Source organism: Cryptomeria japonica, chromosome 10 (assembly GCF_030272615.1).
Source record: "Cryptomeria japonica chromosome 10, Sugi_1.0, whole genome shotgun sequence".
NCBI lineage: Eukaryota > Viridiplantae > Streptophyta > Pinopsida > Cupressales > Cupressaceae > Cryptomeria > Cryptomeria japonica.
In genome coordinates, this window is record NC_081414.1 from 219346535 (window position 1) to 219362467 (window position 15933).

At 33.6% G+C, this 15933-nt stretch overlaps 2 protein-coding genes across 2 annotated transcripts; both read left to right on the plus strand.

The window, feature by feature from the left end:
• Window positions 1-336: 336 nt before the first annotated feature.
• Window positions 337-1856, plus strand: LOC131034859 (purine permease 3-like). The gene has a single exon (XM_057966458.1). It carries the CDS (start codon window positions 702-704, stop codon window positions 1854-1856), a length of 1155 nt encoding a protein of 384 aa, XP_057822441.1. The 5' UTR covers window positions 337-701.
• Window positions 1857-13804: 11948 nt separating this feature from the next.
• Window positions 13805-14911, plus strand: LOC131034858 (purine permease 3-like). The gene has a single exon (XM_057966456.1). It carries the CDS (start codon window positions 13805-13807, stop codon window positions 14909-14911), a length of 1107 nt encoding a protein of 368 aa, XP_057822439.1.
• The last annotated feature ends 1022 nt before the right edge of the window (window positions 14912-15933 follow it).

Consider the following 15933-nt stretch of genomic DNA (forward strand, 5'->3'; position numbering starts at 1 on the left):
GGTCGTGAATTCTTCAATGGTGGAGTCAACTTTAGTAGGGGCAGCGATGAGTAGAGGTAGATAAGTCTGACCACCAACTGCTTGAGTTAAAGTGCAAATTTTATATGTTCGATTTTTCTCAGAAAGTGGTGAGAGTTGGGTAGACAGTAGGGAATTTTTCAGAAATGAAAGAAAACCATGCGTCTTATCTTCTTTTGTAATGTTTATTTAGTCATGCTCAGGTAATAAATCTGCTACTTAATAGGCTAAATGCCAAAGTTTTCCTATTGTTAGCGTCTGCTTACTCCAATACCACTCAAAATTTCAGAGAAACATAAAAGAAACTGCTCGAGTTCCTATTCCTTTTAAGATGACGAGAGAAGAATATCAGTGAAGAAGGGCCAAAAAAGACACAGACGATTGTATAACTGTCGCCGGTCTGAATGCTTTGTGGCAGACATGATAAATGAAATGTGGTAATCTAAGCATCTTAGACATCAAAGGAAAGAAAAGCGATCTTTTCTAGGGTTCTCCTTTGTGTATGCAGAGGTGAGACTATTGGGCTTTCACTGTTAACAAGATTGAAGCCTGGAATCCCCTGTTTGTAGGGATCCTTGAATTCATCTGTGCTTTAGGCTACACAGCATATAAGAGCACCCTTCATAATTGATTGTGCTTAGTTTACAAGGTGTACATAAACATCTCCTCTAGATTCAGATACAATGGATCTGGAGGAAAACCAGACTAAGAAAAAGAAGAGCTTGATGCAGTGGATGTTGGTGTTGTTAAGCTGCTTGGCCTTATGCATTGGCACAACTGCAGGGCCATTGTCACTCAGGTTTTACTTTATACATGGAGGGTCTAGTAGGTGGCTGTGTTCCTGGCTAGAAACTGCAGGGTGGCCCATTCTCATTCTGCCTCTCCTCATACTATACAAAAGGCAGCCAGATGTTCAACATGTTACTCCTCAACAATGCCTTGCTTTCTGTGCAATTGGGCTCATCACAGGGGTGGATGATTACATGGATGCATGGGGAGTCTCTTACCTGCCTCTCTCTACTTACGCCTTGTTGAATACCACTCAGCTGGCCTTCAATGCAATCTTTGCATATCTCTTGGTCCGTCAGAGATTCAGCCCCTATTCTATCAATGCTATAATATTGCTCACTTTGGGCTCTGTCTTGCTTGCCTTCCAATCCAAGAGTGACAGACCTAAAGGGCACTCAAACAAAAACTACATATTAGGTTTTCTTTTGACAATTGGTGCAGCTGGGCTCTATGGATTAGTCCTTCCTGTCATTGAACTTGTGTACAAGAGAAGCAAGCGCAGAGTAACATATACTCTAGTTATGGAGATGCAGCTCATAATGTCATTTTCTGCAACTGTGTTGTGCACAATTGGCATGGTAGTGAACAAGGATTTCGAGACTGTTGCAAGTGAGGCAAGGGCATCTGATGTGGGGGAGGTTAAATTCTACACTGCTTTAGTATGGAATGCAATCTCATGGCAGCTCTTCTTCATTGGGGTGTTTGGTGTCATATTTCTAACGTCTTCTCTATTAAGTGGTATCCTCAAAACTGTATTTATTCCAGTGACACAAGTGTTAGCAGTTATTATATACCATGAGAATTTCAGCGGGGAGAAGGGCCTTGCTCTGGCACTGGCCTTATGGGGTTTTGCCTCATTTTTATATGGAGAGTATTTGAAATCCAAACAGCCAGCCAATGTCACAGAGTTAAACGACCAACATATTCCTGGCCATAACTGTGAATGTTCTGGTATCAAAGAAGAACGAGCTTTGGAGATGGAGTTTGAAGAGAATAGTACTAATGCAGAAACTCCAGAACTAGGTGACGCTTTCAAAGTTGATCTCTAATCTATTCTATTAATTTCAATGATCCTTGTCTATACTGTTTGTTCAACGTTGCGTGCGCTTCTGTCTGATTTTCCAATAATTAATAGCTACTTCAGCATGTAATTTTATTATTTTTTGTATGGATTTTAAGAGGGTGTTTAATGTTTTGTCAAAATTGCAGAGAAAATTAAGACAATGGGAGCAAATTAGAGATTTCTACACTTCAGATAAACAACTGGGCAAAACAGAAGACCCCAAAAAGACGCATAATCTTTGTTGTGGGCAGTGAACAACACCTTTGAAACTTATACACCAAATTGCTCTCGTTTACGTAGCCTATACAATTGTAGTTTGTTATTTTTCTTAAACAATAGACAAAACGTGTTTCCTTTCGTTCCTACCTTTAAAAAATATTAATTTTTATAATTAGTAATGGAACTCAAAGTTGTTATCAAATAGATGATAAATATAAATATTTAAACTTTTTTTAAGTTAAGAATTGTACATTTATACATTCTTAGAGTTATTTTAAAAAGTGTTTAGAAAGTGGAGATTACTGATCATTTCATTATATTTTTAGTATTTTTTTTTTTTTTAAATTATAAATGTTTTAGATCTTTTTAATTTATTGATATTTAAAATTTATTTTAAAAATATTAAAGTAATATAATAAATATTAATCATAAAAAAAATGAATTTACATTTTAAATATGGTTTTCTTTCCTATTGATTATATAGAAAGATAAAGCTTTAAAAGATATATATCTTTATTCTTATCAAAGATATTTGTATTTGCTTCATTAAAAAAATTTATTACGAATAACATAAGGGTACCTATATAATGAATATCAATTATCAAATATAGCTTATCTCACTTCATCTCCTTAAATATGCTTGGAAGTAAAATGAATGTTGTAAATTATTTCTTGTTACAATGAGAATGTTGATGATTTCTTTTTGGACTTTTCTTATGTAGTAGAAAGCTTTAATTCGAATGATAAAGTGCAAAGAACTTTGATATGCAACAAAAAGTAACTTGAGATATGTACTTAATAAGAACCCCCTAATTTTTTAATGGATTTTTTATTCTTACATAGAAATGCATGACATATTTCCATCTTTCATTGTTATCTATTTAAGAAGTGAGAAAAACTAAAGGTTAGTGTAAAATTTATCCAATTTATAAAATATTAGACTTGTTTAAATAGCTTTGATTAGAGGAAGGCCACAACAAAATTTGATTTTAGAGGTTTGTATAGTTATATGACAATTCCTCTATCGAATAATATTGTTTGTGAAATAATATTGACAATTCCTCTATCGAATAATATTGTTTGTGAAATAATATAGTCTATCTTCATTGCTTTAAAGATTTTGTCTCAAAATTAACGAGGTTTAATTTGTGTAATTCAATTCCTTTACCTTATGCCACATACATATCCATTACACACATCCCTAGCCACTTGTATTCAAGTATTATAAGATATTTTCTTTGTCTAGAGTTATTCTATCCATGCATATGTACACTTCCATATACACGTTATCCACCTTGATTTGCACAAAGTATTTGAGTCCTATCAACCAAGCACTACACATTTGTGTCTTTTGTAGAGTCATTTCATGTGATATTTGGCCACTAGGATTTTAAATGAAAGGAAGAAAAAGTCTGAAATACACTTCCTAGACAAATTAATGAGAGAAAGTATGTGCAAAAAATTAAACTAATTATTTAGCTACAAGCTATAGATGCAAAAGCAATATATAACAATATAGTGATTTACATAGCAAAAAAAAATTAGAAGAAATCCCACACTCAACATAAGTTCAATTTATTATTCACTTATCAAAGGTTACAATACACTTAGAATGTTTTTAAGACTTCATGAATGCATCACAAATAAGTGAATTTGGAGTAATTCTAGTAGCATAATAGCATCTACAAAACCCATTATCAAACTATTATCATAGGCCTACACCCAATATATAAGAGAAGCAATACATGAAACCATCAAATAGTAATTTGGAAACCATGGGATAAAACCATTAAAAAGGTGCTCAATTCTTTTAGTTAAAAATCTAATTCCCAAATCCCAAGGTGAGTACATAGATTATAAATAACTTATCATTTTCACATGTCGTAATCTAATCATAATACTCTTTGAAATGTTCTCTATGATGTATCATATCGCATGCCATATGTTAGTAAACAAGTGTAGTGCCCTCTTACAACTCATTAACATTCTTATATTTCCAATGTGATCAAGGCCCAACTTTCAAAGGCCATAAAGTTTTATCTACAAAGCTGATTGAGCCCCTTCTTTAAATTGTAGATCTTGAAGATATCTATATCCCAATCATTAAAAAATTGATGTCAAATAATCTAATAAAATTTAAAGGATAGAATAATATTGATAACTTATAAATTGAGTTTTTGTATTATATATCTTGAAAATCATAATTTCGTGTTCTGATCATTATGATTCCACTTCTCAAACACCTTGCAAGATCAAAAGGAGTTCAAACATTATCCATTAATTTCTTGGAGTCAAGAGGCTCATAGATTCATAGCACCACCTAAATTTCTTAGTGCTCACTAGCTTCGACAATTCTTCAATAATGTCATACCCACTTTTTACCAAGTGAACATGACACAACACTAACAATTTTTTTAAAAGTTTTTTTATCACAAATAACATGATATATAAATGGAAATGCAATTTCCAATATGAAAACATTTAAGACACACAATAAACATAAATGATTTACACTATAGTTTACTATTCTTGCAAATATCTTTCAACATCAACATAATACATTGCACACTTCAAGCCATAGTAGTAAATATCAAGTTACCATATCAATAAAATTAATTCATAAACATTAAATTAATGCTTTCTTTGGTCCCCAACACAATATACATCCTTCTTACTCAAGTTACTTTTGCATTCTTTCATGATGTGATATCTTTGCCTTCTTTATCTGGACCTGCAAGATATCTATATGTCTTAGAGTTCAAGCATAAGATCATAGGATAGTTAGATCTTGATTATCATGAATCATAACTTTAACTGGATCAATTTACAACATCCACTTACTAGATTTCATAAATGAATAGAGAAAACATATATTGTGAAGGAGTGGTGAGGTCAACCAAAACTCAGACATGCAAGACCTAGTGCCTCGGGGGCTCATCACAGATGGCCTTGCCTACGTGAAGGTGTAGAGACTCTGTAGTTCATAAAAACAATTTAAAACCCATCTTATATGATGGTAAAGAGTGGGTATGCAACCCTTTCTAGGGTCCAATTCCCAGACAGTTTTCTCGCTGGCTACCACCCACTTAGGTGAAACAAAGTAGACGACTTAGCTAAAACAAATGGGTCATCCATAACCCATATACCAATGTCTATAGTAAAATAATGATTAAAGTAAAAATCAATTTTCATTCTTCTTCAATTGGTTATCTCTACTATACTGATGTGATCTCCTAGTAGTGATAAACACCAAGATGATTCATATAACTCTCATGATAACTCATCTTGAGGACAGAAAGATTTCAAGATTAAAAGAGGACACAATTTATGTGTAAGATAAAGACCATACAAAACAGATGCTCTCCAAAGGAGATCTATAAGCATAAGCCACACAGTTGGATAATAAAGTGATATAATCCTCAAATTCATAAACTTACTTCAAATTAATCCAATCATAATCCTTCTAACAATATTCCAATTCTTGTAATAAAATGATATTTTGAGATCACAAATAAATACTAGAAATGCATATATAGTTTGTTTTTTATTAATCTCAACTATGTAATAATGACCTTCCACATTTGACCTTTTGAGAATAGACACCAGTTCCTTTTAGACATCTACTGATGTAGACTCATCTCACACATAGAACATGAACAAGTACACTAAGCGCATTCCTTTTCCAAAAGCATTAAATTAGTATACTTCACAATGGAACCATATCTCTTCTTCAATCAAAGATGTACTTTTGTTCTAGGGTTTTAAAGTTATGTATACAACAACGGTAATACATTTAATAACAACAAAACCATGTTTGAATTCCTTTGAAAATCTTGAGATAAATCCCCCTACATACATTTACCAACCAATATTTTTGACCTTAACAAGAAGAGTAATGTCTTTCTATGATCAAATAAATATATCTTTAACCCAAGACTAATGTAATGAACTATCTAATCATAATCAATATAATTTTTAATTCGATAGGCACCAAAGCTCTAGATTAAATAAATGGAAAGCATTCAATACTAAAAAGGTAACAACTTTTGTAAGTGAAGCTACTTATTCCAATAATTATGCAAAATGATTAGGTTGCATTTACTCTATATTTTACAATGACCATCACTTGGTTTACTACGAAAGTATCCAAAATGATGCAACCAATAAGTTATCAAAAGAAGAAGTTACTATTAGTACTAATTATATACTATATGCAAGGCAAGGGAATTGTTAGTCAAACGTGGGATCTCAAAGTTCACAGTTGTGATGCGTAATCAATTGAAGTGCTTCATGAGGAAATTGTTTGTAATAGACCTCAAATTTATTGTGTATGAAGACCTTTGTAATTGGGAATATGTTGACCCTAAAAAGCCTATTAATAGTAGAGGCCACCCCAACTCAAATAGATTACGCTTTTTAAACTATTCCACTTAACCATAGCATATTTCATAAAGTAAAGGTTCAAATGCCCAAACTGAAATGTATGTTTGAAAAAAAAAGTGAAGCAGTGATTTAATCTACCCGAGTTTGTAAGTGTTTCGATAAATAGAGAACTTAAGTAAACTTCACTGCTTCACCCAGAAGAATTCAGTAGTTATTTGTTTGGAGAGGCCAACAGTAGCTTATCCCTGACCAAGATTAAAATAAGCTACTCTTAAGAAAATACAATCTTCTTTAAATTACTAACACATAGAATCAAGAAAATTGAAATTAAAGTCGAATTAAATACCTGGACAGTAACACTGCCATCAAAGGCGATCCGGCCAAAATTATGCGCTCTCCCAGCTCGTGTGCTACCCTCTTATAGTGAGCACCCAAGTGGAAACATTTTTACCAAGAGACTCCAGAGGACTTTTTCAGCGGCTTGTAATGATTGCAAAGTAAGAACAACACGGATTTGTAAAAAGGGCTTTGGAAACTTTCAAGCAATTGCAACCCGTAGGTGTAAGATCAAATTCAACATTCTTTTCTTTCCAGCATCCTTTCTATGTCTGATAAAATGGGAGCTTGGAACAGGGTATGGGCATAAGATGCCACAAAGAGATAAATACAAACGGTGGAAGCATGGACCAGGCATAGCAAAGCGCCTAAAAGCAGTTTGATCTCATGGAAAGCCATAATTATTGTTGGCATGTGATGCATGAGCCTCACTGCCATGAACCTAGCCTCACTGTCATGCACTGTAATACTTAGCTAGTTACTGCGTGCTGCATTTCGTTGAAGACAATACTTAGTTATATTTTTAGTGAGTTAATTTAGGATTTAATCTGCATTGATTTATTTTTAGATCTGTTAGTTACAAAACCCAGTGCATGCAGTGCATGTTGAATGCATGGAATATAATCACTAAATATAATCACTAAATATATAAGTAAACTATTTGTTTCAAGAGGCTGCAACCTCTATAAAAGACTGCATTTTATAACAATTGAGATGTGGCCTGCAACAATGTAATTGGGTTTTTCAGATTTGAATAAAAGATTTGTGTTTGTGTCAAAAGATTTTTTATTTTTTTATCCTCTGTTTTACATTCTACAAGTGGTATCAGAGCAGGACAATTGGGCACACAATGTTGAAGAAAATTGTGGGTGTGCAATTGAAAAATATTACAGCTTATGAAGGAGTGTTTCAGCCAGTTTCTATCGTCAAAGAAATTTCTTTTGGTATAAATTAGGAAACCCAGATTATGAAAGGTGTAGAAGATTGCAGCCATACAAAATAGAGAGAAACAATAATATTGTTGGTGAAATTATTGATTTCCATTGTCGAAGAAGTAAAAGAAGTGTCCAGAACTCTTGAAGTAGCTATCGAACGGAAAGATTTGTAAGCAGTGTCGGGTAAAATTAATTTATTTTTAATGGGGAAAACAGGTAAAAGAGCTAAAAAAGAAAATGCAAGTTTAATATGTGAAAAAAATTATTTGAAAGATGAATTGGTGAAATTGAAAGAGTGTAATTCACAGTTGATAGCAAATTTAAAAGAATTTGGAAAAGAAAGATGTGAGTAGTTGTTTGAAATTGAGAAGCTTGAAAAACAATTGCAAAAGGTTAAAAAGAAGAATGCAGATCAAGAAGCAAAATTAAAATTGTTTGATGAAATAAAAAAGAAGAATGAAGATCTGGAAGAACAGTTAAAGTTGTTGGCAAAAGAAAATGATAGTCTAAGGCTGAAGCCTCTTGTACATGATGTTGCATGTGATACAAGTGATTTGTGTCCTTTGGTTGATATGGATGATGTATCGAAATTTTTTGCAAGTGAAAATTGTGAACTTGAATGTAAGGATGTGTTTGCATGCACACGTGCATGTTGTGATGTGAAAAACAAAGGTTGTTTTGAAAATAATATTGGTATGAAGATCATGCAAAAATGGGGGGTTATAACGGAAAAGGTTTGGGAAAGAATGGGCAATAAATAAGAGAGCCCATTAAGCCAACTATGAGGCCCCAGTATGAAGGCTTTGGATATGATAAGAAAGAGAGATTTGATGTTGTAGTGTTACAGGCTTATGCAAATCAGCTGAAAGAATTAGAGAAGGACATAAAAAAGATAAGTGTTGGGATCTTCACCCTTGTTCAATTTGTGGGTTGAAAAATCATCGTGAAGAGTCATGTTGAAACAAATGGATGAATGAGCAATCTAAGAAAGGTTGTATGCAAATTGATTATGGTTGGATCGATGGATCCTATTGGCAAAAGTTAAATGACTATGTTTAGAAGGTTGTACAAGCCTAAATGTTCACATGTGAATGAGAGAAGTGATCGAACACAGTTTGGATGTTTGAGTCAAGTAGTAGATGATTGCTTGCTATGATTTGTGTTGCATGGTCAGTTGCAAGGGTTTGGACTTTCCCACATTGAGTTATCTTGTAAGGTCACATCGAGTTGCAAAGATTTAGTTTGTCAAAGCTTTGAGATCAGACTGTGAGTCTCAACATCCAGGGGAAGTATGTTGGCATGTGATGCATGAGTCTCACCGCCATGCACCTAGCCTCACTATCATGCACCTTAACACTTAGCTAGACATTGATTTATTTTTAGATTTGTTAGTTACAAAACCCAGTGCATGCAATGCATGTTGAATGCATGGAATATAATCACTAAATATAGAAGTAAACTATTTGTTCCAAGATGCTGCAACCTCTATAAAAGACTACCCTTTGTAACAGTTGAGATGTGGCCTGCAACAATGTAATTGGCTTTTCCAGATTTTAATAAAATTTATGTTTGTGTCAAAAGATTTTTTGTTTCTTTATCCTCTGTTTTAGATTCTACAATTACAAGATATGCAGGAAAATAAGAGTTTGTTGAAAAGACTCCAGAGACTTGCGAGAGAATACAACTAGCAGTCGCTTAGAGGGTACCTGCCAGATATGTTTATTGAAAAGACTTTAGAAAGTTCCAAGCAAATGCATTTGGCTAGTGTACAACCAAAATCCACAATCATATCGTCCGATCCTTCCTTCCTATGATAAAATCGCAGCTTGGGGACATTGTAGTTAAGACTACTCTGGTAGACATGTACACAATATTTGGAAGCATAGAAATCCCAATGAGCTGCGTAGAAGCAAAAGTGCGTACCAGAGAATTCCACCCCCGGTATCTCCAAAAACCCCTTCCTAGAAAAATGCATGAAGAAAAACGTGGACTCATAAATCCCCATAAATGCTTGAATTGACTCCCTCTTACTTTTTCTCCTTCACGCTACCTCCATACACGACATTGGGAAAGCACCCTACGACTAGCTATTGTGGTGACATAATAGTATTGTCCTAGCTATCTGAGCCATCGATGCATCCAATTGAATGGTAGTTCTCGTTCACTCTAGATGTGTCATTTATTATTTTCTGAAAGCCCATACTTTTCACAAGCTGTCCATGACTTTCTTATCATTATGCCCTTACCTTTGGCCTACCCTCGCTTAATTTCCTTCTCATCTCCCTTTTAATTTCAACACAACACATGATTGCGCCATGACCTCCATTGCCACCCTGACAACATTTACTCCTCGTATTTATTAAATGGTTGAGCATATGAGGGATGGGTCTATTCTGGTTTCAAAAAGATCGTACAGATTGACTAACACGTGTGTTAGTCGTGTGTTTTACACAGTCGATTTTGCAATTAACGACTGCGATTGACTAACCTGTCACTAACATATTGTACGGAAGGTCTGTTTTGGAGCCAAAATAGCTTCAGCGGAGTATGAGGCTATGTAAGATGAGTATTGCATGAAATTAATTGATTATTTTACCTGAAGCAACTATTCCATTTAATATTGGCAAGACAAATTTGAATAGTTAACATTTAGTGAATTGTATTTGAATACTTTTAACTCGCATATTGCCTCAAATCATTGACGGTCTATTTATTTAATGGATCTTGTAAGGATAGTCGGCTAGGCCATCACTTCCCAAATAATGGTATCAAAACTCACCCTTGTCTCTATAATAATAATAATAATAATAATACAAAAGTCCAAGTGTTGAATACTATACTTGTGTCACACTATAACAATAATAATAGTTGGTGATATGAATAAGACTATTTTTAATTCATTGTGTGCACTCCTGCTTTCTTAATCAAAGCTTTAGTACTTTTATAGTATGATGGATAGGGTGATAACCTTTATGAATAATTGCATCCAATAGAATATTTAGTCAGTCCAAAGAGGGAGCATACTTTATTTATACATTATAGATGTTGTCATAGAAATGAGTGTTGATAGTGGAGTATTAATATTATTCATTGTGATTCTTCTAAAACTTTATGTTCATTATTCTAATATAGAGGTGATCATTATATGAAATCAATAATAAAACAATCAATAGGTACATCATACACTTTTTAATTCACACTTATAATCTTACCATAACAAAATGCATATGATCAAGAATGTAAACAAACTTTTGGCATGTACGCCATTAAAATTTATACGTAATCAATATAATTGTGATACACGCTACTCAACCACGATATGAACTAGAGTGATTTACCTTGTAATGGATCACCTATCAAATCACTAAGGGCATATTCCGCTATCAAACACAATTCGATATAAATAGAAACATAAGCACAATCCAATCACACTAGGATGACTCAAAATTATAAATATACCTCTTTACACTTGAAATGCACCATAATCTAGACTTAGTCATAAATTGAATCTGCACATAATCTAAATTAAATAAAATATCTTGAAGTAACATCGAAACATGAAGTGTCTATTCCCATGTATGGGTGGGGCCTTATATTAGATCCAATATTAACTCATTGTAAAGTTAAGAAAATATGAAGAATGGATACATATTTATATGACTATCCATAGATCTCACAATATTTATTAATCAGAATACCATACCTCCCATAAACTATCCTTAATCATATGTAATATTATCCAATCTTTCCTATTTAACTTACTACCTAAATGATTCTAGTGTTTTCTTATGAGTGTTCCATTCTTCCCAATTACTATTACTATATTGCTATTATACAAGTAAATTTCAATAATTCATATTCAAAGTTAATTAAGATTGGTTAGGTGAACTATTCAAAAGAATCCATACCTCCCTTGTAGCTTTCATCCTTTGTTTAGCCTTTACCCAAATATATGTCCTTCTCAAATGAAGATTGTTTTCTTCCACACAAGATTGTTTTCTTCCACACAATTTCTTCAATCCTGTGCTTAGATCATTCTCAAATGCATCGATTAGTAGAATATAGTAATATAACCAAATAACCATGAATTTATTCATAGTCTATGTAACTTAAAATAACTAAATCATCCAATCCATATTACATTTAAAAGAACACTCTTCACATCATAAAAATTATTTATCTCAGGTGTTCAATATTTAGTCTCCACTTACACATTTATTTCACTATACAGGTATTCCTTCCATTAGAGTTACCAAATATAGTTGGCACTTGATCCTTAGACTTAATCTTCTTTAAAAATGACAAAACCAAATATAGTTGGCACTTGATCCTTACACTTAATCTTCTTTAAAAATAACAAAATAAGGAAAAGTAGGAAGATTACTTACCTTAACATCATGAGATTTCTTTCTCTCAACTTCCTTCTTTTGAGTCTAAGGTCAGATCACCCTTAGTCACAATTGCCAATACAAAATAGTATCATAGTCATAGGAACATGAACTTATAATCATCATATATCATCCTTTTAAATGTGTCCCCATTCTAAACCAATACAATTTATCAACGAAGTCATTTTGCATTTTCAAATTTATCTTTAAGTATAAAAGATTCTATAAATATAATCAAACCATTTTACACATGCAACGTAATCATAATGGAGGTCTTATCATAAAATAACTATCTGAATCATTTGAATCAACTGACCCAACTCAAAGTAGCATCTAAAAAAATATTTAATTTTCATCTAAAGATAAGGCCTGACAAATAACATTATACAAAATATCAAATTTCTCAAATATCATCTATCCATCTTACCATGTTAAAAACAGAATGATACTTAGACAACAATATTCTTAATCCTCGACTAGACAACGATATTCTTAATCCTCTACTAGACAACAATATTCCAACAAAAATGGTAGACGACAATATTCCTAACATGTTGTAGACAACAATATTCCAACAAAAATGGTACTAGACAACAATATTCCTAGTGGTTGTATAAAACGCCTGCCTAGGATTTGCCTCCCTTTGCAGTCTCTTCCGGAGAACAACATGCCAGAGGACTAAAAATAAAATTATTACGGGGTCCTCATCGGAGATAGATGACCAGTCATTGTTTTCGGGAGCTTATTACAATATATCCATGATAAGTTGAACTCTCTGTCAAGGTGCCTGTTCTAATCTCACCATCGAATCCAATCTTTTTTAATATCCAAGGACTGCCGATTCCAATCTAACTCCGTTCTTAACAGAGGTCGTAACTAAGCCCATAATTATCAAAGAATTCAGCCATGGAGTTGTTGATGGAGGTAACTATCCATGTGATTAGAAGGTGCGTATAACTATAAAACAATTTTAGCCGTGTTATAAGACTTCACTGTGCACAGAGCAGATTTTGTCGGAATGAACATGCCCATTTGGCAGTTCTATTGTATTGATTTTTTTAGGTCTTCGGACTTGAAAATTTTCAGCAATGAAAGATGCCCATGCGTCTGCTCTTCTTTTGTATTGTTATTTATTGTTTATAAAGTTATTTTCCTGATAAAGGAGATAATTTAATGGCCTTAATGCCAAAGCTTTGCTATTGTTAGCGTCTGTTTACTGCAATGCCCTTCAAAATGTCAGAGAAGCATAATATAGAAAGTGCTCAGTTTTCATTCCCTTTAATACAGTGAATATCATTATGAGATGGAGAATTTTAGTGAATAAAAGACAGAACGAGAGCTATAATTATGTAGCTGTCGCCGGTTTGAATGTTTTATGGCAGATATAATAAATAAAATGTGGCAATATAAGCATGTCAGAAATCAAAGGAAGGAAAAGCGTGGATCTTTGTAGCCAGGGGGCAGCTCCTTCTTTGTGTATGCAGCGGTGAAACTACTGCACTTTTACTGTTTCCAAGATTTAAAGGAATTATCTGTTTATAGGAATCCACCCTAATCATTTTGTTTAAATCCATCAGAGCAGTGGGCTATAGAGTATACTAGGACCACCCTCCATACTTGATTGTGCTTTAACTACAAAGTGTACATTCCCATCTCCTTTAGATTCAGAAACAATGGATCTCAAGGAAAGCCAGAGAAAGAAGAAGAGCATGATGGAGTGGACAATATTGTTGCTGAATTGCTTGGCCTTATGCATCGGCACCACTGCAGGGCCATTGTCACTCAGGTTTTACTTCGTTCATGGAGGGTCTAGTAGATGGCTCTGTTCCTGGCTAGAGACTGCAGGGTGGCCCATTCTCATTCTGCCCCTCTGCATAATATACAAAAGACAGCCAGATGTTAAACATGTTACTATCTATCAATGTCTTGGTGCTTGTACAATTGGGCTTATCACGGCGGTGGATGATTATATGGATGCTTGGGGGGTATCATATCTGCCTCTCTCTACATACTCCTTGTTGAATGCCACTCAGCTGGCCTTCAATGCAATCTTTGCATTTCTCTTGGTACGTCAGAGATTCAGCCCTTATTCAATCAATGCTGTAATTTTGCTCACCCTGGGCTCTGTCTTGCTGGCCTTCCAAACCAAGAGTGACAAACCTAAAGAGATCACAACCACAAAGTACATATTGGGTTTTCTTTTGACAATTGGTGCAGCTGGGCTCTATGGATTAGTCCTTCCCATCATTGAACTTGTGTACAAGACAAGCAAGTGCAGAGTAACGTATACTCTAGTAATGGAGATGCAGCTCATAATGTCATTTTCTGCAACAGTGTTGTGCACAATTGCCATGGTAGTGAACAAGGATTTCGAGACCGTTGCAAGTGAGGCGAAGGCATCTGATATTGGGGAAGCTAAGTTCTACATTGCTTTAGTATGGAATGCAATCTCATGGCAGCTCTTCTTCATTGGGGTGTTTGGTGTCATCTTTCTAACGTCATCTCTGTTAAGTGGTATCCTCAAAACTGTGTTTATTCCAGTGACACAATTATTAGCAGTTATTATATATCATGAGAATTTCAGCGGGGAGAAAGGCATTGCTCTTGTACTGGCGTTATGGGGTTTTGCCTCATATTTATATGGAGAGTATTTGAAATCTAAACAGCCAGCCAATGACACGGAGATTATTGGCCATGACTCTGAATTCTCAGGAATCAAGGAAGAAAAGTCTTTGGAGGTGGCTGTTCAAGAGAAAAACTCTAATGCTGAAATTCCATAAATAGGTAATGATGCTTTTAAAATTGAACTGTGTTATTTTAATTTCAGCTATCCTTGTCTAGACTGTTTGATCAACACTGCATGCTTCTCTATCTGATTTTCCAATAGTTAATAGCTACTTTGACATCTGATTTTATAATATTTAACGTATGAATTTTGAAGAATGTTTTATTGATTTGCCAGAATTGCAGAAAAAATCAAATCAGTGGAAGAAAAAGAGAGATTACGACGTTTCAGATAAATAATTCAGCGAAACAGAAGACTAAAAGAGAAGCACAATCTGTGTTGTGATCAATCAAGACCACCGTTAGAAACTTATACACCAGATTTCTCTCATATATTGGCACTTAAAAATTCTTGTAGCAAAATAGAACAATGAGACTGAACAATATCATAATCTGATCTACCAAAATAGAAGACAACCGTTCTTGTTGTTCATAGTTTATATTTATTTTAGTATTTTGTTCAAGATTTCATCTTATTAGTACTTGCCGTTAGGCTAGTATTATTGCAATCAACCGGTTGCACACAATTTTTATTAACTTTTATTATTCAATTACTCTTCCATCAATTATATCTATGAATTTTTCCTTTATGATTTGTTCACTAATCACATTCTCAAATAAATATTAGATTTTAAATGCGTTATAGTATTCTTAATTGAAAAAAATTAAATATTGTTTACCTAAATTTATAAAATTAATAGTTTTACTAAGCCTCTCATTTATTTATTACATTATATGTATTAATTTGATTGAGTTCCTATTCATTCATTATTCATTATAATTATTACAGTATAAATTATTAATCTCTTCTATTTGCTAATTGTTTGAAAAAAACATATTCAATTGCTATTACAAATAGGGTTAGGATCATAGTTCAATTAGGATTAGATTTATAGCTTAGTGTTAGAGTTTAATTAGGAGTAGGGTTCAATTAGGCTACAACTATGATTCAATTAGTGTTTAATTAAAGTTATAAAAGAAAAATTTGAGTTTGGAGTAAATTATGGTTATAATTCAA

Coding starts and splice junctions, on each gene's coding strand:
- LOC131034859 (XM_057966458.1), top strand. CDS start 702: ATGGATCTGGAGGAAAACCAGACTAAGAAAAAGAAGAGCTTGATGCAG.
- LOC131034858 (XM_057966456.1), top strand. CDS start 13,805: ATGGATCTCAAGGAAAGCCAGAGAAAGAAGAAGAGCATGATGGAGTGG.